Genomic DNA, 23,470 nt, shown 5'->3' on the forward strand with positions numbered 1-23,470 from the left:
TAAATCAAATCAAATTGAGAGTATAAGAATGGTTTCTCTATCATCATTCATCAATTGATAGCTATGCCATAACATTTTGACTGTAAGATCTCAAATTTTTAATAAACTCAGTTTGGGTTTTTTTAAGCATGTTCTACGATCAGAACTGAAATACAAACTGTGGCTCCAGTATCCTTGGCTGCTAAAAAGTCCTCAGAGCAGCTACTCATTTTGGGCATAGTAATGATCTGGATCCCCCCAAGTCAGATTTAGATTGATGATGATGCTAATGTTACAAATTTCCAGCTCCCACAGCAAATCACTAGGATTGAGCAGCAAGTGTGTCCCCAGCCATTTGGCTATTAAAAGGCAGCATCTGGTGATATGAAACAAGGTTCATCTATGAAGTATTTACTAACCAATAACCTGCACATAACATGTGACTCAAATTCATGAGAAAAGTCAACTTGAGATGTTGGTCTTATTTACAATCTGTTCATTAATAAAGCTGAGGAAGAGATTCAACCAATTTATGCTTCCTTGAAGCATGCCAGCATTTCTCAATGTTTTTGATTACTTCTCGTATGCACATTGGTTCTTTGCATTATGCCACTGATTTCACACATTCTGGCTATAATTTAGGTCATACTCTAAAAGAGATAATCGCATCTTTCCTTCAGTGAGCTTCTTCACCTTTGGTAATGCATAGATTCTTTAATTAAATGTGAAATTAAGTTTATTTATTAGTGTCACAAGTAGGCTTACATTAACACTGCAGTGAAGTTACTGCGAAAATCCCTTAGTTGCCAGCGCCAGTTAAAAAATAGGATTTAACATCAATTGCAGAAAGTAACCTAACATTAACCTTTTAGCAGCCTTTCTGTGACTCAGTTGGTAACACTCATGCCTCTACAGTCAAAAGGTTATGTGCTTCAGTCCCACTCCACAGACTCGAGTATATAAACGCAGCTGACATTTCAATGCAGTGCTGAGAGAGTTGCACTGTTGGAGGTACCACCTTCTAAATGAGATATTAAACCAAAGCCTCTCAGGACAATGTAAAAGACCCCATTTGAAGAAGTGTAGTCAAGTTCATCTGGTAGCCTGGTCATTATCCTTAAACAGATTGTCAGCTCATAATTACATCTGCTGTCTGCACATTAGAACAAAGAACAAAGGAAGTTACAGGTCAGGAACAGGCCATTTGGCCCTCCAAGTCTGCTCCGACCATGCTGCCCGACTGAACTAAAACCCGACAAATGCAGCAGCATTTCCCAAATTACAACAGTGACTAGACTTCAAAAATATTTCATTGAGTGTAAAGTGTCTTGGGATGTCATAAAAGGCACTTATTTCAAGACTCAAATATTTTTATGCAAGGCATATAAAAGTTCAATCCCTCCTTCCCCAACTTTCTCCTGCACAAGAGAGCCAGAACATGCCTGTAAGCACATCCATCAATGTCACTGCCTGTTTGACTCAAAGTGCAATCCATAAGACACTGATATAAAACTGGGTGACAAATCTACATTCAGGATATTTATGGCCATTATCAGCACAAATTGTCCTCTAAGTACATTTTAGGAATGCAACGCTATGCAGCCAGATTACAATTAGACGTCTCTTATCACTGCATTTGCAGCACACAGACAGTTCTTATCACAGGGAGATTTTACACAGAAGAGAGAGAGATTAAAATTAAGGCAATCTTCAGATAAATGCAGCAAAGGTGTTAAAGAAAATAAACAAAATTCAATGTTAAAAGACTTGCAAATTCGTAGACTAAGCACTAAAATTAACCGTCAATGATTTTGAAGTCCCAATTTATTGTATAAAAAAATTGCGACATGATGCGTTGTTCTCTTTGAATATTCATGTTTCCAGCTGTACGCTGGGACATATGGTAGTATGCAACAGAAAGGTTCGGTGCGACCACTCTTCTATCAGCTAGTGTTAATTTGAAATGTTGAATACTAAAAAATTTATGTACATATATCTGCTTGCTGTCTGCTAATAGCTGCGAAACAATTTATCACACAAATATAACGCAAAATGTGTACATTTTGCCGCACAGTACTGTCTGTTCATGATACTTGCATTAGGCAATATTTTTATTAACAACTGTTTTGTTTCTTTTTAGACCGCACAACTGGCGTTTACTGCAACATTGTCATTTAAACATTCAACATATTGGTCATATATTCTGTAATTTTACCAGTAATGTCTCTCACTCACTGACGATGCGACAGTTGCACACTTAGTTTCCAGTAACCATGTGCTTCTTTTTCTTTCTTGTTTTTCCTCTTGGATATCTACCTGTCTTTCTTCAGGTCTTTCTCTCACTCACTCACTCACTGCTCTGTTCAGTTTTCCTAATATTCTTTCCTCCCACTGCTCTTCAATTTGCGTCACCCAGGACAAATTGACCTCCATTGACACTGACTTCTAATGGACTACAACACCAATAACATCTTGGCAAATGTTCCATCACCAAGCAATATGAGATAGCACATTTATATTAAAAGATAAAAGGCAATTAAAACTATTTTGTTTAAACAAAAACACAACAGTGCTTTTAACTGAATAATACTACACTGTAGATTCCATATTCTTGGCTAAATGTGACAAATCATTTATGGAGAATATATTACATTATATAATACTGTCTCAATGATGGACAAATCCCTAATTGGAGCACTGAGATCATTCATACCCGCAACTTGCAAACTTATTGTTAATGTTTATTTAAACCTGGTACAGCCTCAAAGCTTCAAGGTCAAATGGAGGCTAAAGGCTCAGATACTTTTTGTGATCAAGGGTACAAGAATGGCATTGACGCTGAATGGCCCACCTCTGCTTTTACATCTTAAGGTCTAAAATGAGATGCCCACTGTGTTCTTTGATCAACTCAGACGGAGGAAAGGTACATGAGTGTACTGCATTCAGGATAAATCTATCAGTCTAGAATTTTTAAAAAGGAGAAAATGTCATACAAAAGAAAAAAAGATTGGCAAGACAGTAAGGGTACAATAATTAAACTCACAATAAATATAAACTGGGTCAACTAATTAAGGCAAACAAAGTGCCTGGATTTGTTACAGCTCCTCTTAGCAGATTCTGAAAAACTCACTTTTAGTTACATTTGCAAGATTATTTATTCAGAGCTTCGATTGCCATTCTACATGAAGGAAGGCAGGTTGAACAGAACGTTGAGGAGTAATTATAATTTTGTTACTGTCTCTAAGTGCAAGCATAGTTCTTGAGGATAGCATACCCAACTTGTTTGTTACTTGAATACAACGGTAATGTTTTGTCTCATGACAATGACGACAATACTAAACTGCACTTTACCAAGGAGCAGCAAATGCTTAACAATTGTAGAACATGGCATTAATTCAAAATTGGCGAACCACCATCACCACCAAGAAATTGCATCTTTGTCTGTCAATTTTTGGACTTTAGTGCTTTATATACCCCTGCCAGAGCAATGAGAGCACAGTTATCTTTACGATGGGCCATGGGTTGGAAAATGGGATTAGAGTAGTTAGGTGGTCATTTTTGACCAGCACAGATGTGATGGGCCAAAGGGCCTTTTCTGTCCTGTAGATCTCTACGACTCTAACTTTTGAACAAAATTTTTTCCTCCATCCTTAAAATTACAAAGCCAATGCTCAGAGTGGATCTGACAAGCCCAAATCTACTCCTTGCTATTCCAAAAATCAAATTCAAAATCCAATTCATGGTCCCCACAAGAGAGACAAACAAGATCCAAGCTGACAAGATAAGGCATTGCACTCTATCTTGGGCTTGATCTTAGCCAAAAGTCCCTTCCTGCACTCTTTGGCTTAAAGCATCCTCTGTGACCGGGGTTTCACTTCATAATGTGTTGGAGAATGACATACGTCTATTAGGGAGTTATTATGCATAAAGGGTGGCATAGTGGCACAGTGGTTAGCAATGCTGCCTCACAGTGTCAGGCCTCAGATTCAACTCCAGCCTCGGGTCACTCTCTGTGCAGAATTTGCACATTCTCCCCATGTCTGCATGGGTTTCCTCCAGGTGCTCCGGTTTCCTCCCACAGTCCAAAGATGTGCAGGTTACGTTGATTGGCCATGCTAAATTGACCTTAGTGTTAGGGGGATTAGCAGGGTAAATATGTGGGGTTATGGGAATAAGGTCTGGATGGGCTTGTGGTTGGTGCAGACTTTATGGGCCAAATGGCCCCCTTCTGCATTATAAGTTCAGGTTGGCTTACATATTTATGGGGAGCTCCCAGAGTTGTCTTGGAAGAATCACCTCAAACAGAGATTTTAAAATAACCATGGCTCTTGCTACTGCACAAGCTGGTCGGGGGAAATAAAACTTCCAAAATTTATTCTAAGTCTCCCTCATCATCGAGTGCAGCCTGCATGAGGAAAGATGGCCTGCGCATCCTAAACTCGTCCCCCCTCCACACTCCAGTCGCAATAACACTGCTGATGATAGAAATAGGATGTTGATATGTTTGAAATAGAATATCCCAAGGTGTCTTTAAAAATCACACTGATCACACAATGCCTCTACAACACCAACTCCCGTGCCTGTCCACTCAAACCACCTGAAAACAAGCATGAATCAAAGAGAAAAACATGGTTAGGTCACCTGCTTTTCCACTTTGAACCTTAATGAAGAGAACAGCCTCCAGCCCAGGAGAGAAATACATCTTTTCAATGCACCATGGCATGAACAAGAGAAGCAATACAACTGCAATCAGTTAGAGAATGATTCACTTCCATCCGCGCGGATCCTAGTCGCCCAGAATTTCTCAATAGTTTAATTTCGGTAATCCACCATGTCTTGGTGCCTTCTCCTATTGACCAAAGAAATGTCTCAAATAGGTGAGTTTTTTTTTAATGATACGCGTGCAGCATCCTGCCCTGCAACCTTTGACATGTCTCTAGGAAGAAAACAGCGCTGGACCCCGGGCACATTGTTTGGTGAATATTATGGGGAAAGTTGCCCAACAAAGGGGGATGCATGGCAAAAGCAGATGTGACCATTGATGTGGCTTCAAGTGCTGGTGGAAATGTAAAATTAAAAGAATGAATAGAATTTGTTTTGCAGTTTGATGTTTCCACCGGGTCAAAAAATAACAGTTAATTATATCCTTTATGGACGATAATTAATCTACAGAAATCAGGTATGTGTCTGTTTTCTTCCGTTTGGAATATGTTAATTTGCACTGTGTGCAGGTTATCATTGCAATGTTATTGCAACAGGGTTATCATAGCTGGACTGGATGCTTGCAGATTGGCGTATTGCGAGACAGAGGGGGCCAAATACTCCCAGACTTAGCTGGGCACACAAGATTTATAGCTACATTTTTTTGGGAAAGGTTGGTTATTATAGGGAATTAACATACAGCAAGCTTATTGACTTTGAGTTGGTTCCACGTTTTAAGTTTTTTAGGACGCGAGGTGCTCATTTATTTGCATGTTTTAGTTTGATAGAATCCGACGGTAATGCTAAATGCTGATAACACGGTGCATATTGAAACCGAACCCCAGCCTTCCCTAATGCTAACAGCGAATAAAAAGGCAATGGGGTGTTTCTATTGCGTCCACGTTTGTCTTAATCAGAACAACTCTCATTAAATGCTACAAAAATGCACTGCAGATCATAAGGGATATAGACTCTTATTCACAATTTGGATTTTTTTTTCTCAAGGTCATTTCGCCTAAGTTCAGAAGGAACAAAAAAACCAAGTCACAATGCCAGCCAAAATCTTCAGTAGCTAACGCAGCACCGGACAGGTTTGTCTGATGTTTTGTTTGTGTGGACCCCAATGCTGTCAAAGCATTGCAGCAGCAGTATTGCTCTATAGGTACAGCAGATCACTAAACTTCTAGCCTACTGTGACACCAGTTGGCATTCGGACTGTGTGGGGTTAAATATTTCTATAGGTTCCCTATTTGAACCAACCTTCAAAAACTTGGTGAATGCCTGTTCTAAATCACTTGAAATGACATGGAGACCCCCCCCCCCACCCCACTTAAACAGGACAGCATGCCTGACATGCCGGGAATTCAAATACTTTACAACTCGGTCTTTGATCTTACGTTAGATTTCACACCTGAATAAATCGCCCCCACCCCCACCCTGACACAGTACTAATTAGATCATGGTTTTCTTTTAGCAAATTCTTTCAGCATTGTTACAACTGTGTGGATGCACCGTATTAGAAATGAAATTGCCTTTCTTGTGCTTTTTTTTGTTATTCTGTATGTTCTGTGTAAATTAACTGCATCGACCCCGGGTACGTGGAAGGAGAGAGGAAAGGAGAGGATGAAAAAGAGCCGGTTGGAAGGGGCTCCTTACAAAAAAAACTGGATTGGCAAGACAAGATGTTTACAGTCGAAACGGGGCAACTGCACTGCTGTGGAGAGAGGAAAGAAGCTGTGTGTGTGTGTGTGTGTGTCCGCAACACGCTTATCAGAGCAACTCCTGGGTACCAAACCTAAAACCTTACCCCCTTCTCCCCCTCCACGCCACCCCTAGTCCATCTGACAGAGAGCCCTGTTCACATTCCCTGACAGACACCAACCTGGCAGCAACATGGAAACAGCAGCAATCCATCCCACTTACTCACTCTTTCACTCACCTCGCAATGTTTGGCAGCAGAAGGAGGGGAAGGGGGTCAGAAATATATATATATATACACATACATAGGCATACATGTACATAGATACTAACTCCTACCACTGACTTGGACCCAATCATTAAGACACACACACACACACACTCCATCACCTATATAATCCGCCCTGGGATATCAAGGTCTCTCTCTTTGTAACAGGCACCACTTCATTTTCGCCTCTTTTATCGCCCTGATTAATCATATTATTTTCCTCTCCTCCCTCATGCACCAGAGCTTCCCATTTACCGGGAGAACAATTCCCACACACAAGCACCGCAAACAGAGCATGCAGTTAGTGACAGCGCGTCAGTAAGTGCAGTGCAGGACTAATATCCATTGATTAAAATGCGGCTGAGATCAATCCCCAGCGCGTCCTTTAACGCTGGATGGAGGGAGGGAAGGCAAAGGCAAAAAGAAACAATGGGGGTACTTACAGTTCGTAAGAACTGAATTTCGTCTTCTCCTTCTCCCGCCTCAGCCATGACTGCAGGGAGGGTGAAGTGAGCTGGGGAATGTGTGGTGGGGGAGTGGAGGAACAGACAGAGAGAGAGAGAGAGCGCTGCAGGCTGGCTGGGCTGCCTGTTCCCCTGGATTATGGGCTCTGATTACAGGAGCGCTGCAAATCCTCCGCTCGCTCGCTCTCTGCTCGCGGGCACGAGGGGGAGATCCCGCGTGCACGAGCCCCGGGAGCGCGTCCTCCCCCCACGCTGCGCATGCACGCACGCGCGCCTCCCCCATCCCGCGCCCACGCGAACACCTAGCGCGCCCCCTACTTCTCCTCTCCTCCCTTGCACCAAATTGTCAAATCACTCTCTCCCTCCCTCCACATTTGTGATGGGGGAGCGCCAAGAGGTTGTTGGGCCGCTAGACTTGTGCGCAAGACAGCAACGTTTGATATATTTAGGGGTGGCATGGTGGCACAGTGGTTAGCTCTGTGGCCCACATTGCCGGGGACCTGGGTGCGATTCCCAGCTTGTGTCACTGTCTGTGTGGATTTTGCACATTCTTCCCCTCTGTCTGAGTGGGTTTCCTCCAGGTGCTCTGGTTTCCTCCCACAGTCCAAAATATGTGCAGGTTAGATGGATTGGCCATGTTAAATTACCCCTTGGTACCAGGGGGAATGGCTGGGTAAATGCATGGGTCTATGGGGATAGGGTGGGTGGGATATTTATGGGGATAGTCCTGGGTGGGATTGTGGTTGGTGCAGATTTGATGGGCAGAATGGCCTCCTTCTGCAATGTAGGATTCTATGATTTATTAGCATCGCAAGTAGGCCTACATTAACACCTCAATTAAGTTACTATGAAAATCCCCCAGTCGCCACGCTCCAGGGCCTGTTCGGTTACACTAAGGGAGAATTTTTAGCACAGCCCAATGCACCTACCCAGCACGTCTTTCAGACTTGTGGGAGGAAATCGGAGCACCTGGAGGAAACTCACTTAGACATGGGGAGAACATGCAGACTTTGCACAGACAGTGATCCAAGCCAGAAATCAAACCCAGGTCCTGGCTCTTGTGAGGCAGCAGTGCCAATCACTGTGCTACCATGCTGTTGAGTACATTGTGATGGGGGAGCACCAAGAGGTTCGGATCACTTATTGCCTAGGTCTACACATCCAACTGGTATTTCTTGCCATTATCCAAGCTGAAGAACAAGACTTGTAGTTAAATAGCGCCTTTCGGGATCACAAGTCATCTGGGACTATGGCCAACTTTACTGTTGTAAGAAAGACAACAGCAGATTTGTACAGAAGATGATGATCAGCAGATATTCTGTTTTTAGTGGCTGAGGGTTAAATATTGACCGATTCTTCTTCAAGGTACTCCACCTGATCAGGGAGACAGGGCCCCATTTTAGTGTCTCATCGGGGAGCTGTTCCTTCTGCCAGTGCAACCCTCCCTCAGTACTGAACAATGGATTTGAAGAAATCATATTCCACATGAAACGTTAACTCTGCTTCTCTCTCAGATGCTGACAGACCTGCTGAATATTTCCAGCATTTAATAACTTTCACTTCCTCAGTACTGCACTGGAGTATCAGACTTGATTTTTGCGCTCAATTCCTGGGGAGGGACTTTCACTACAATCTTCTGACTCAGAGGCAAGAGAGCTTTCAAATGGGCAATGATCGTCACAATGACAATGTGACGTCATTGAAAGAATGAAAGAAGCAGGTATGGATAAAAGTCATTTAAAGAAAAGAATGGATAGCATAGATGAACTTTTTGTAAGTTAGCAGTGTAGAAACTTTAGAGAGGATCAGGTTGGAGTCATATCAAATTTGAACATTCTGAAGCATCTAAAGAAAAGGTTAATTTCATAGAATCGTAGAATTCCCACAAATCAGAATTTGACCTATCAAGTCTGCACTGACCACAATCCCACTCAGGCCCTACCCTCATAACCCCACGTCCTTCAGGATTGAAGGACTGAAGCAGTTTGTTTTTCAGCTACATCATCATGGCATGAGTAATACTTGAGTTTTTCATTTATTTCAGTTCAAAATGGGATTCCCAAAACCAACGCAAGCAGCAACAATGATATTTATATAGCATCTTGAATTTAGTTTATAAAGCCTCAATCACTTCATGGCAGCGACTATCAAACAAAATTTAAAGTTGAGCAACAAGAGGAGATATTAGGACAGGTGAACAAGAACTTGGTCAGAGAAGTAGGTTTGAAGGAACGCCTTATAAGAGGAGAAAGATGATCGAAGACAGGGAGGAATTCCAGAGTTTAGGGTTAGGCAGCTGAAATCTTGGCCACCAATGGTGAAAAGTTCCAATAACAATCCCAAAAATGAATCTTATTAGACTCGAAACATGGGCCAGAATTATCCAACTGTTCTCGCCCGTGGGAACTTTTGGTCTTGCCTACGGTGCACTTCTGCCGTAGGTTTCTCGGGGTGAGGGGGTGCATAGAATGGGAAATCCCATTGACGGTGATGGAATCAGAAGATCTTGCCATCGGCCAATGGCAGGCTGCCTCTGCCGCTGCGAAACATGTGGGGAGAGGGAAATACCCCCCATTAACTCTGTTTCTCTCTCCATAGATGCTGCCAGACCTGCTGAGTCTTTCCAGCATTTCTGTTTTTATTTCAGAGCCCCAGCATACGCAGTATATTGCTTTATCTGTTCTAGCCAATATCCCTGACTAATCAATCATAGCCATGCAGATGATCATCATAAAACAATGAGATTGTACCCATAACTTTTCATCCTAGACAGATAATGGGCTGAAAATAGCTGTCTAAGTAACTGCAAGGCTAATGATATTCAGCATTATTTACAGATAAATAGTTCAGAAACTTCAGGCTAGGAGCAGATGTGTAGTTAAACGTGAAGTTGTTGTCTGAGATGTTTCTCATTCTGTCATTAGCTCCTTGAAAATGGTATCTCATTGCCTGCCTCACCATTGGCGCACATTGGCTGGAATTCTCTGGCTGTTCACCACACCCCCCCCCCCACACCATTACCAGTGAGGATGGAGAATTTGATGCTCAGCCGAATCTCAGTTCAACTGCAGCAAGACTGGAGGATCCCAGCTACAAGCAAGGTCTGAGGATCCAGCCCATTGAATGTTGTAAAGCTGCTGTATTTGCACAAACTAAAACACAAAACATGTACAGAACTAGTAATTGCAAGCATAATTACCATTTAGCAACACATTGGCCAGGGAAGTTCCAGTCCCATGGTGGGTGGGACTGGAAGTTTCCTGGCCAATATGTTGATTTCAGGTGGGAATTTCCAGTCCTGCAGTAGGTGGGACTGGAAATTCCCACCTGAAATCAACTAACCTTTGGCTGGTCTGTCAAATTTTCTGTCCCACCCATAACAATTCCTATCGTTGGTGGGACCAGAAAATCTCAGCCATTGAGAACTACCAACGAGACTCTCTGCCACTGAAAATGAATGATTATAGATGGGGTGTTATTGGCCAGTGCAGACACTCCAACTTCTTTCCACTTATCATTCCTCCTGCAGTTTATTTCCCAATTTTTATGTGTAATTGGTAAAGGAGATACCTGCTGGTTTTCTGTTCGCTCAGATACCAGAAGCCCTGCTTCCCTCACTGCACATTTAGCAACTCACACTTGCCACAACTTAGTGAGCAAATACATTTGAACTGAAGAGCTCAGGGGGAGTCTAATTAATGGAAGACATCATTAAATGTCCTGCCGCAGAAAAATCTGACTCATGAATTGCTGATAAGAATGGCTGTGAAGGACTTCCTGAGAGAGAGGGGAGGAGGATAGCATAGATAAAATACAATTTAATTGCTCAGCAGTGCTAATCAGTACAGGTAGTAGCTCTGATTTTTTTCTGGTTCATTTCCCTTCACGTGTTTGTTAAAATAAGTTGTTAAAAGAATGAACATTGACAATACGCATCACACCAGTTAGAACATCTTGCAATCAGATTGCTCAGCAAAACACCTTTATAAAATTATACAAAGAACAAAGAATAAAGAAAATCACAGCACTGGAACAGATTCTTCGACCCTCCAAGCCTGTGCCGATCATGATGTTCTAACTAAACTAAAACAAACCTTCTGCCCTTACTCGGTCCGTATCCCTCTATTCTCTCCCTACTCATTTACCCATCCAGATGCCTCTTTATTGTTGCTAATGTCTTTATTGTTGCTTTATTGTTGCTTTCACCATCTCCTCTGGCAGCATGTTCCCGCACCCACCACTCTCTTCATGAAAAACTTCCCTTGCACATCTCCCTTAAACTTTCCCCCTCTCACCTTGAACCTGTGGGCCCTTGTAATTGACACTTCCACCCTAAGAAAAAGCTTCTGACCATCCACTCTGTCTATGCTTCCCATAATTTTGTATACCTGTACCAGGTCTCCCTCAACCTCTGTCTTTCCAATGAAAACAACCCTAGTTTATTCAACCTCTTCTCATAGCCAACACCGTCAAGACCTGGCTGGTGAACCTTCTTTGCAAGGCTTTAACATCCTTCTGGTAGTTTGGCAATTAGAACTGCATGCAATACTCCAATTAAAACCAAAACTCACTGGATGTGGATATTTTAAATAAATCAACCTAAGCAGACCATGGATCTTATTTAAAGGATTTCATGCTTCCTAAACAGGTAAGAAGTCACTCCCCTTTCTTGACTTACTACCTCAACATGTTGATGCTCAGCATAAAATGTCTATTTGAGTTGATTTGATTTATTATTATCACCTGTATTAGTATACAGTGAAAAGTATTGTTTCTTGCATGCTCTCAACAAAGTATACCATACTTAGAGAAGGGAAGGAGGGAATGCAGAATGTAGGTCGGAATTTTACTGGCATGTACGCCCCAATTCTGGGGGCAAGGCCCACAGAACAGCATTCTCCATTGGCCTCAGGCAGGATCATACAAACCTCAGGCAGACATACCAGTAAAATTCTGCCCATAGGGTTACAGTCATTGCTAGGTTGCAGAGAAAGATCAACTCCATATGAGGAATTATTGCAGGGCTTTGGTGCTGAGTGTTCATTTGACCTATGAAATATAATCTTTTTTCTTATACGTAGACTGCCCTCAATATTTTTACAATGGAGTTATCTGTCCTCATGAAAAGCTGAAACATGTTAAATTAAAAATTAGATGCTTACTTCCCTATTCTTACTCACAAGAATCATGACATTTCTAAGGACATCTATCAGTAATCTAACTCAATGTCTAGCCACTTTACCACATTCGCGAGTGTTTATGTTGAAGCATTGCTGAAACAATTCCTCATAAGTAGAATCAAAAGCCACAATTTGTGGTGGCATCATGAAGCAAGTGCAGTTTGCTAGAGCAGCAGGTTAGTCTTGTATACCTCCTAGTGGCTGGCTGAAAACTGGCATTAGCAAGTGGGAACAACTTCAGCTGCTAGCTCTCTTAGTTAGGGAATAGCGCACAAAGGTAGAGGACCTTAAAAGCTATGGGAATAAGCACAGTGATGCAAAAAAGATACCATTATAGTGGATCTACTACTGAGTTCCTGATCTTAGCCCTGGTTCACACAATGGCATGGTGTTCTGGATGCAATGGGAATCACAAAGGGCAGGCTGCTATTAAATTTTAAATTTAAGTTTATTTATTAGTGTCACAAGGAGGCTTAGACTAACACTGCAGTGAAGTTACTATCAAGATCCACTAGTCACCACAATCCAGCGCCTGTCATTAAAGTTACTCTGATTAAGAGTAGTGTGTTGTCTGAAATAATTTGGCCATCATCTCTCAACTACAAAGCATCAGGAGAAATTCAAATAACAGAAAAACATATTCTGTGCGAAGGTGGTAAAAATGCACAAATTTAAAATATATTCTTACTGAATTGCAAAAAGAGCAGACTATTACCAAATAGCTGTGAGATTCGATCTTTCTATTTATCCAACCTCAACATGCAGCTTGAAAATACAGAATTTACTGGGAGATATCTTCATTTATTAGTGTCACAAGTAAGCTTACGTTAACACTGCAGCAAACTTACTGTGAAAATCCCCTAGTCGCCACACTCCAGCACCTGTTTGGGTAACACTGAGGGAGAATTTAGTATGGCCAATACACCTAACCAGCAGGTCTTTTGGATTGTGGGAGGAAACCAGTGCGCCTGGAAGAAACCCACGCAGACACAGGGACAATGTGCAAACTCCCCATAGACAGTGACCCTTGCCCGGAATCAAACTAGGGCCCTTGGCGCTGTGAGGCAGCAGTGCTAACCACTGTGCTAATGTGCTGTCCCCCTTCTGGTGAAATGCAACATTTATCACATAGAATCACTATAGAATCCCTACAATGCAGCAGGAGGCCATTCAGCCCATTGAGTCTGCACCGACTCTCCGACAGGGCATCCCACCCAGGCCCTATATCCATAATCCAGTGCACCCAGCCGCCAATCCACCTAACTTAAGCTTCTAGGAAATTAATTATCTTATCTGCAGCCAACTTAATTATTGTGTTAGTTTTAAATTAATGGAACAATTCCAAAGATCAGGTTAATGAGTCAGTTATTTTGTTACCAAATAAAAGTTGCAAAATAATGTAAAATAAAAGAGAAAAAGAACTTGCTTTTATACCGCGTGTCTCTCATGCAAAGGCGTGCTGTGCAAGGTCACATTACTTTGCTATTGGTACACCGATAAATATAACAACCAATTTGCATAACAGCAAGTGTTCCACAAACAATGGTGACATGAATTACCTATTTCGGTGGTGTTTTTTGAGGGATGAATTCCCTACTATTTTTTGGAAACAATTTGTGAGTTATTTAAGGCAAAAACAGACAATGCTGGAAAATCTCAGCCAGTCTGACAACATCTGTGGAGAGAGAATAGAGCCAATGTTTCAAGTCTGGATGACTCTTCATCAGAGTTCTATTCTCTCTCCACAAATGTTGTCAGACTGCTGAGATTTTCCAGTATTTTCTGGTTTCGTTTCAGATTCCAGCATCTGCAGTATTTTGCTTTTATCACGAGTTGTTTAATATCCATCTGAACAGGTCGATAAGATCTTTGTGTAACGTTCATCCGAAGAGCAGCACCTGAAACAATTCAGCGCTGTCTCTGTACTGCGCTGAGTTGTCAATGTAGATTATATGCTCACGGAATGGTTTTAGTTTATTTCATAGAATCATAGAATGACTACAGTACAGAAGGAGGCCATTTGGCCCATTGAGCCTGCACTGACAACAATCCTACCCTGTCCCCATAACCTCACATATTTACCCTGCTATTCCCCCTGAAACTAGGGTCAATTTAGCATGGCCAATCAACCTGACTTGCACATCTTTTATTCTAATCATTTATTAGTGTTACAAGTAGGCTTAAATTAACACTGCAAGTTACTGTAAAAATCCCCTAGTCACCACACTCTGACGCCTGCTTGGGTATACTGAGGGAGAATTTCCCTGGCCGATGCACATAACCAACACGTCTTTCAGACTGTGGGAGGGAACTGGAAAACTCGGAGAAAACCCATGCAGACACGGGGAGACTCCACATAGACAGTGACCCAAGCTGGGAATCGAACTAGGGTCCCTGGTGCTGTGACGCAGGTGTGTTGGTACTAATGAGCCAAGCTGAGAAAATCCCGAGCTCCCAGGTGTCATAACCAGGATGTACCCCAAAGTTGTGCTGGGGAACACACACACACACACACACACACACAACCCATCCCCTAAAGGCCCCAGGTAAAGCTTGACCTGCAATTGCCTAGATAGTTCAGACTTCCATTGGGCAATTGCCCCCAGAAGGGGAACCATCCGATATTGTGATTTTAAATTGCAAACTTTGTATTGTTCTGGCTGTCTCACAGTAATAGTTATCTGGGAAAAGATGGAAGAATTAAAAGCATTTCTAATTCTAATCTGATTAACTACAGTACTGACCACTCCTGACCCCATTCCTCACAAGGGACCCACCTGACCTCCAACCCCTAACTGACCACCCAATGCACTGAAAGACCCACCCTGACCCAGGTCCCACCCACTGATCACCTGACCTTAACAACCCACCCACCCCCACTGACCACCTGACAGCCCCCCACACAATGAACACCCAACCTTCATCACGTGACCACCTTCCTCCCCCACCCCTCCCCATCTACCCCCACCCTAGAACGGCTTGACCACTGCCCCGTTCACCAATCCTCCCCACCCACCATACAAACTTACCTTTTCCCAGGCTTCTGAAAGTGGCTGGACCTTGAAACATAGAAACAAGAAGCAGTAGGCCATTCAGCCCTTCGAACCTGGTAGGCCATTCATTTTGATCATGGCTGATCACGGAATTCAATATCCTGATTCCACCCCCCACATCCCTCCATAACCCTCCCCATAGAAACACTAAACTCACCCGCTTTACAGTAACTCCTGCCATAAGAAAGGGGATGTGGCTGTCTTACCTCCAACCCCGCAGCCCTCGACTGAAGGCCGCAGGAGAGCACTGCCCTACTCAGCCTGAGTCAGAAGGTCAGGCGAGAAAAGATTGTCTGGATTTTAAAAGAGGAAACTTGGAGTGGAATGGCAATCCAACTCCGATTGCTACTACTGTGGGGCAGCACAGTGGCACAGTGCTTAGCACTGCTGCCTCACAGCGCCAGTGATCCAGGTTCAATTCCCAGCTTGGGTCACTGTCTATGCGAAGTTTGCACATTCTCCCCGTGTTGGCGTGGGTTTCCTCTGGGCGCTCCAGTTTCCACCCACAGTTCAATGATGTGCGGGTTAGGTGGATTGGCTGTGCTAAATTGCCCCTTACTGTCAGGGAGACTAGCTAGGGAAAATGCATGGGGGTATAGGGATAGGGCCTGGGTGGGATTGTGGTTGGTGCAGACTCGATGGGTTGAATGGCCTCCTTTTGCACTGTAGGATTCTATAATTCTATACATGGAAGTTCTGGCCATAGATTCCTGCCTTTCTCTCTATAGTTGAATTTGTAACTAATGTTTTGACCTCTTCTACCATCATGTTTGTTAATTTAAACCTTTCTAAGTTACCTTTCAATGGACATTTTTAACTAGAAACTCTTTAATTCTTCTTTTTGCTTCTTCATTGCTTACAAACAGCGTTCCCTATTGCAGCTCTGATACTCACCATGCAGACTAAATAGAAGTGTAAAGATTTTGTGCCAAAAGCTTCAGAATTTTATAAAATACTGATTCAACCTGTTCAGTGGAAAACTAGTGAGCCAAACTCAGTAGGCCTATTGTTACAAAAGCAATCTCTTCGCCAGTTTAAGCCAGGCACCACAGTATGGGCAAGTGCTTTATCAATAGGGATATAATCTTCTGTGTAATTTAATTATATTTCATCAAACGAAAAGTACAGTAAATGTTTACCTTCAGAGCCTAGCCAGGGCAATCCTACAATATTCAAGAATTGACTTTAACAGGAATTCTTTTGTGAAGGTTATGTATAGGAGACAGAGGGTGGGATTTTCCGGCGGCATTTGTCTCAAGGCTGAAAAGTCCCTCCCATGGTCAGTGGACCTTTGCAAGGTCCATGTCTTGCCCACTACAATGCTGGTGGATTGCAGGACAGGATTACTCACCGATTGCTTCCCTGTCGTGCCTGGTGGTGACTTGGTCAGGGGACAAAGGACTAGCAAGTCTTGATTTGATTTGGTTTATTATTGTCACACGTATTGGGATTTTACGGCCTCGCTCAGGTGAGACCGGAAATTCCCGCCTGAGGTCTACGGAGATTCCTGCTGTCAAAACATCGCCCACTCTGATTCTGTGTCGAGTGAGGTGGTAGAGCTCCAGCCAGTGAAAAGTATTGTTTCTTACGCTCTATACAGACACAATATACCATTCATAGAGTACATAGGGGAGAAGGAAAGGAGAGAGTGCAGAGCGTGGTGTTACAGTCACAGTTAGGGTATAGAGAAGAATCAACTTAATATAAGGTAGGATCATTCAAAAGTCTGATGGCAGCAGGGAAGAAGCTGTTCTTGAGTCTCTCAGTACGTGTTCTCAGACTTTTGTATCTTTTTCCGGATGGAGGAAGGTGGAAGAGAGTTGGTCCGGGGTGCATGAGGTCCTTGATCATGCTGGCTGACTAACAATTTACATTTTACCTATCCACAGGTTTGATGACTGACTGGGTTGGCGGGGGGACGGAGGGTAGCGGCAGTACTTGCAGGACTCGATATGGAGGTCCATCTGAATTTGTTGTATCAGGTATTTCAGATATTGTGGGTGCGATTTTACAAGAAAAATTCTAAATGTCCAGCTAGCGTGAGCACAGGAGAACTTCAGATCCATTTTTTGGGCACGTCTTTACTCTGAATTTTATGGACTTTGACTATGAAAAAATGACCTGTACCATTTCTAGCCATTGGAGGCAATGGGTGGAGCTTAAATCACCAACCAGCTTGCTCGAGCAATAGAGGGAACTATTGCACATACATAGATCTCTGCACGTGAGCAATTGCAACAACAGAGGCTTGACAGAAAGATCTGCCAGGCCTCTGCAGTTGCAGCCAGCCTCAACGAATCCACACCTCAGCTATGGCGTATGCCCACAGTCGGTCATGAGCCCCACACTGCCCAGAAATATCACTCCTGCCATCTCCACCACTGCCGAGACCGATCGTGTCCCCCCTCCCTCCCACCAATTGCATGCAGTGTGGCAGCAGGGCTCCCCATCCCTACCTGCCCAGATCACTCAGCCTGCCCCCCGCTTCAGACTTTGCCCCTGCAGGACCCACCCCTTCAAAGCCCCACCCCATTCAGGCAGTGCCAAGGTGCCTGGTGGGTAATGCCAATGTGCCAAATGGGCAGTGTCAAGGTGTCAGGCTTGTATTGCCAAGCTGGCATTGCCCAAGGGGCACCTGCAGCCACTCTCAATGGTCTCCAGTTCTATCAGTGAGGCCAACATGAATGTTGCTGGGGAGTACGTGTTTTCCTCACCAGAGAGAAGCTCTCCAGGCAAGGCCACAAAGGCAAGTGAGCACATGTACGATCAGAACCTGTCCAGTAGAAAAATATAACCTGGTGCCTTTTTCCCAGTTATCCACTGTAGTGCCACATGGGTCAAACACCATGCGATTGTCTCAGGTAGAAGCGTTCCAACAGCAATCCAAGCTGAATCATGTTCTCATGTTTTGAAAGAGATACTGGGAAGTTGCATGAGGTCCTCTAGCGAGTGAAACCCAGCATTTTTTCCCTTCTCTACAATTTCTCTTCTTAATTTGATACATCATTTATGACCTGTCTGTCAGGATCTTATTTGTCAACCTAGAGTCATAGAATCCCTAGAGAGCAGAAGGAAGTCATTCAGCCCATCGAGCCTGCACCGACCACAATCCCACCCAGGCCCTATCCCCGTAACTCCACTTATATACCCTGCTTGTGCCACCCGACAATAACGGGCAATTTACTATGGCCAATTAACCTAACCCGCACATCTTTAGACTGTGGGAGGAAACCGGAGCACCCAGAGGAAATTCACACAGACACAGGAGAATATGCAAACTCCACACAGACAGTGACCCGAGGCCAGAATTGAACCCGGGTTCCTGGCACTGTGCCACCATGCCAACCTAGTGAAGAAATTGGAGGTGGACATTCACTGGACTAGTTCCAGGGATTACAGTCATGTGGGTAGTCTGGAGAATCTGGGGTTGTTCTCCTTAGAGCAGTGAGGGTAAAGTTGAGATTTGATAAATGTATTTAATAATAATTGGCCAAGATAAGAATATATGAAGAGAAGCTTCCAATGGTTGATAAGCAAAGGTTGATAAGATTAGAAAATAAAAATGGCAACAGTGTTACAAATGCATAGTTTTAAGATTTCTAGGATTGTAACTTCTGGTTTAGTTTTAGTTTATAAGGTCATAGTGTTATTTTGATTCAGGAGACATTATTAAGAAAAGGATTTGTGTCTTACTTCATCCTTGGGATCCAATTATCAACATGTATCTCACTGCAATTTATGGGGCCTTGCTGGGTTCAAATTGGCTGTCAAGCTTCCTGCATTAAAACGGTGACTACACTTCAAAATTGCTATTTATAAAGCGTGTCAGAATGTCTTGAGTTTGTGAAATGTCCTATATAAACTCAAGTTCTTTCTTTACTAATAATGGGAGATGGGCAAAATGGAAGTTGTGCGTTTCACTACAGGAAGAAGGAAAGATTGAAGAGTCAAGCTAACTAACAGGAAATGAACATTTGCCCTTCTATAAAGTACATTTCCTCACCAGCAGCTGATTGTGTCAGAGTTGTGTTGGTTTTGTTCTTTAGACCTAAAATCAGCCTCCACCAACCATTCTACAAGTTCAGAATCCACCAAGTGATTTTCTTTGTCTGAAAAAGGCTTCCGTTCCTTTTCAAGTGGAAAAGTTTTCCAGTTATTCTCCCCATTCCTTACAAAAGCAAACTAAGTCCTGCCTGTTCCACTGAATGGCACTGTTAGTGCTTCAACTCGAGTCAGACTTATGGGCCGGAATTCTCCCATCCCGCCCGCCTCTGGAATTTTAGCGGGCTGGTTGTGACAACATGAAACCCATTGCCAGTCAGGAAGCTGCCCAGCCTGCTAATCCCTCCTGGGATCTGAGGTCCTGCAGCCATAAATAAAGTGCACCTGGATAGTTATTCACTCAATGCAAGCCAGGAGCTCCACATTACTGCTCCAGAGACCTTACAGCCACAGATCCTACAGAAAAAGCTGGAGATGTGAGCAGTTACATCCTAGGACTATGAGGGTGCTTCAGGGATTCCCCATCACTCATTCCTACGTGAAAGCATCCCCTGCAATACACCCATTGTTGAACCAATGCTCGCTGTTGCACTGATCCATGCACGCCCGCATCTTGACATTACTGAGGACCCAATGCCACTTGCTCCTCCTAGCCCTGTGCTAGACTACATTGGGCCCTCCTTCTTATCCGGATGAGGGCCATTACAAGGGCAGGGATACCTGTAGTTTGCATCATCAATGCCTCTGTGGACTTGTGAACAAATTGAAATGACACATGAAGTGAGCATGTCCTTTACAGGTTTCCCGCCAACTCAAAGTCAGCAGGTCAGTGCTAAGCCCTTCACCTGGCCTTTATCTGGACATGGCACCCCACCCCATCCAAGTGAAAGCCATCCTGGAAGATCAAGAAATGTGTATTCCTCCCATTCATACATGAATGCGCATGGAGACATTGCTCTTTTAACAGGGTAATGAGAACCTTCCCTCAGACACTCTTTAGTTTGCCTCCACTACCCTTGAGACTCCATGGAAAAACTATTGCCTTGACACCATGAATAGGCTAACCAGATGAACCTCCTCTCAAAATATTCTTTCTCTTCCCCCTCCTTCTCCAGACACAGTCCCCCACATCCTCCCCCCACCTGCCCAGTTTAGCCTGCCTCCCATGTCCAGCCTTGACACAGCTTGTATTACTGGCCTCCGATATGTGTGGAGTTATGCGAGTTCCCCAAAAAGACGAAAGCAGTGTCTGCTGACCTAAGAGTCATGAAGGAAGTGAAGTTCTCTAGGCATACACCACTTCAATATAAAAGTAGGGAGGTCTTGCTGCAGCTGTATAGGGCATTGGTGAGGCCGCAGCTGGAGTACTGTGTGCAGTTTTGGGCGCCGCACCTGCGCAAGGATATTTTAGCCCTGGAGGGAGTGCAGAGGAGGTTTACTAGGCTGATACCGGAGTTGAGGGGATTGAGCAATGAGGAGAGGCTGAATAAACTGGGCTTGTACTCGTTAGAGTTTAGAAGAATGAGGGGAGATCTCATTGAGACGTATAAGATGATGAATGGGATGGATAGGATAGAGGTGGAGAGACTCTTCCCGCTCAAAAAAGACAGTAGGACTAGGGGGCACAGCCTCAAGATAAAGGGGAGGCGGTTTAGAACGGAGTTGAGGAGGAACTTCTTCACTCAAAGGGTGGTGAATCTCTGGAATTCTCTGCCCGTTGAAGTGGTGGAGGCTGCCTCGCTAAATATTTTTAAGAAGCGGGTTGATGGGTTCTTGATAAGAGAGGGGATTAAGGGTTATGGGGAGAGGGCGGGAAAGTGGAACTGAGCCACGACAGATCAGCCATGATCTTATTGAATGGCGGGGCAGGCTCGAAGGGCTAGATGGCCTACTCCTGCTCCTATTTCTTATGTTCTTATGTTCTTATGTTCAATACTGTCACAAAGTTGAACGATCTAAATTCTCACTGGTGGGAAATTAAATTTGGAATTGCAGCAAGGTGGTTTTTGAACGAGCGTACATGATATGCTAACGTTTGCAAATGGGGTTCCTAACGGAGATTGGGGAGTCTGACCTGCTTTGAAAGTCAGGAGAACAAAATTTAACAGTTTATCTCACTGTCGATAAACAGATTTTTTTTGCTTCCAGCTGCTGGCGGGAAATTTCTGCCATATCCTTAAATCCTCTTTCTCCATCTTGAATATATCTGATGCTCAGTCAAAAAATAGATGAACGACCAACACCCAATCTTTTCATAGAATCCCTACAGTGTAGAAAGAGGCCATTTGACCCATCAAGCCTGCACTGACAACAATCTCATCCAGACCTATCCCTGTAGCCCTATCCATTTACTCTGCTAATCTCCCTGATATAAAGGGCCAATTTAGCATGGCCAATCCACGTAGCCCGCACATCTTTGGAGTGTGGGAGGAAACCGGAACACCTGGAGGAAACCCACGCAGACACAAGGAGAATGTGCAAACTCCATACAGTCACTCAAGGCTGCAATTGAACCCAGGTCCCTGGAGATAGAAGTGCTAACCACTGCACCAGCATGCCACCTCTCTACACCACCGTGCCTCCCTTAGTCTATTCCTGGCCAGTGGGACAAATATATTTTTCTTCCTTCCCTGCTGACAAGAATCAAGTACCTTTAAGAAGCCAGCTAATGTTGGAAATTCATTTATGTAATCTCAAATGCCATCTAATTCTTTATCTAATCAAAGTATCATGTCTTGATACACCAACTTACTGCACGACCAGTTTGCATAATTATCTTTCTTGATGTGTTACAACAATTATTAGCTCACGTCCTATCCACTGAAGCTATTGACTATGCGATACCTTTACTGGGATTGCCAAAGGGCTATAATGACTTGCACTGGTCCTGTCATGGGAAAAAAGGAGTTCTCTCAAGCAGTGAAGGCTTTTCTTTTCAACTAATGAGCAACGACTTTACCCAGAGGTAATGATGCTAATTTTTCTTCAGCAGAAAGTTGCATTGAGCCATCATTTCAGAAAACGCTAAAACAAACCAGCTTTTAAACCAAGACTTGTCTGACACATTCCATCTGGCAACCAATTATGCCTTTAGAGATCAAGGAGTAGGCAAGGGAAAAAGAATCAATCATCACGATTGCTACAAAATTGTCCAGGTAACTGTTTTAAACATATGTTGCAGAAGCAGCATGTCAACAGTGCCTGTTATCAGTGTCATGTTACTCCAAGACTGGTAAAGTATTCCAGATTTAGTCTGTTTTTCAACTGCAATGATTATTTAATATGGCTATACCTTGTTATAATTGCTCTATATTCTCACAGCTTTAAGTTTCTAGGTGTTCAGATCACCAACTGTCCTGGTCCCTCCATGCTGACGTTACAGTTAAGAAAGCTCACCAACGCCTTACTTCCTTGGAGGCAAAGGAAATTCAACATGTCCACTATGGCTCTCACCAATTTTTACAGATGCACGATAGAATGCATCCTTTCCAGATGTATCGCAGCTTGATATGGCTCCTGCTGTGGCCAAGGCCACAAGAAACTACAAAGGGTTGTGAACATAGCCCAGTGCATCACATAAATCAGCCTCCCATCCATTGACTCCATCTACACTTCCCGCTGCCTCAGAAAGGCAGCCAGCATAACTAAGGACATTCTCTCTTCTACCTTCTTCTGTCAGGAAAAAGATACAAAAGTCTGAGGTCACTTGCCAACCGACTCAAGAACAGCTTCTTCCCTGCAGCCATCAGAATTTTGAAAGAATCCGCCTTGCATTTAGTTGATCTTTCTCTACACCCTAACTATGACTATGACACTACATTCTGCACTCTCTTCTTTCCATCTCTATGAATGCTATGCTTTGTCTGTATAGCGCACAAGAAACAATACTTTTTACTGTATAGTAATACATGTGACAATAATAAATCAAATCAAATCAAATCAAAGCATAATCAAGGATCCCATGCACAACCCATACATACTTTCTTCCACCTTCTTCCAAAGGGGAAAAGCTACAAAAGTCTGAAACACATACCAACTGACTCAAGAACAGTTTCTTTCTTGCTGCCACCAGACTTTTGAATGACCCTATCATATATTAAACTGATCTTTCTCTTCATCGTATTT

The 23,470-nt window shown here is 43.4% G+C and overlaps 1 protein-coding gene across 1 annotated transcript in view; it reads right to left on the reverse strand.

The window, feature by feature from the left end:
* Window positions 1-7,169, reverse strand: part of ryr2a (ryanodine receptor 2a (cardiac)) — a 662,889-nt gene extending 655,720 nt beyond the window's left edge. Inside the window, exon 1 of the mRNA XM_080200677.1 lies at window positions 7,090-7,169. Coding sequence (XP_080056803.1) covers window positions 7,090-7,137 — 48 coding nt within the window. The 5' untranslated portion in view covers window positions 7,138-7,169. The remainder of the gene's footprint in view (window positions 1-7,089) is intronic.
* Between the last annotated feature and the right edge of the window lie 16,301 nt (window positions 7,170-23,470).

Source organism: Carcharhinus amblyrhynchos, chromosome 12 (assembly GCF_965287045.1).
Source record: "Carcharhinus amblyrhynchos chromosome 12, sCarAmb.v2.hapA, whole genome shotgun sequence".
Classification (NCBI taxonomy): Eukaryota; Metazoa; Chordata; class Chondrichthyes; order Carcharhiniformes; family Carcharhinidae; genus Carcharhinus; species Carcharhinus amblyrhynchos.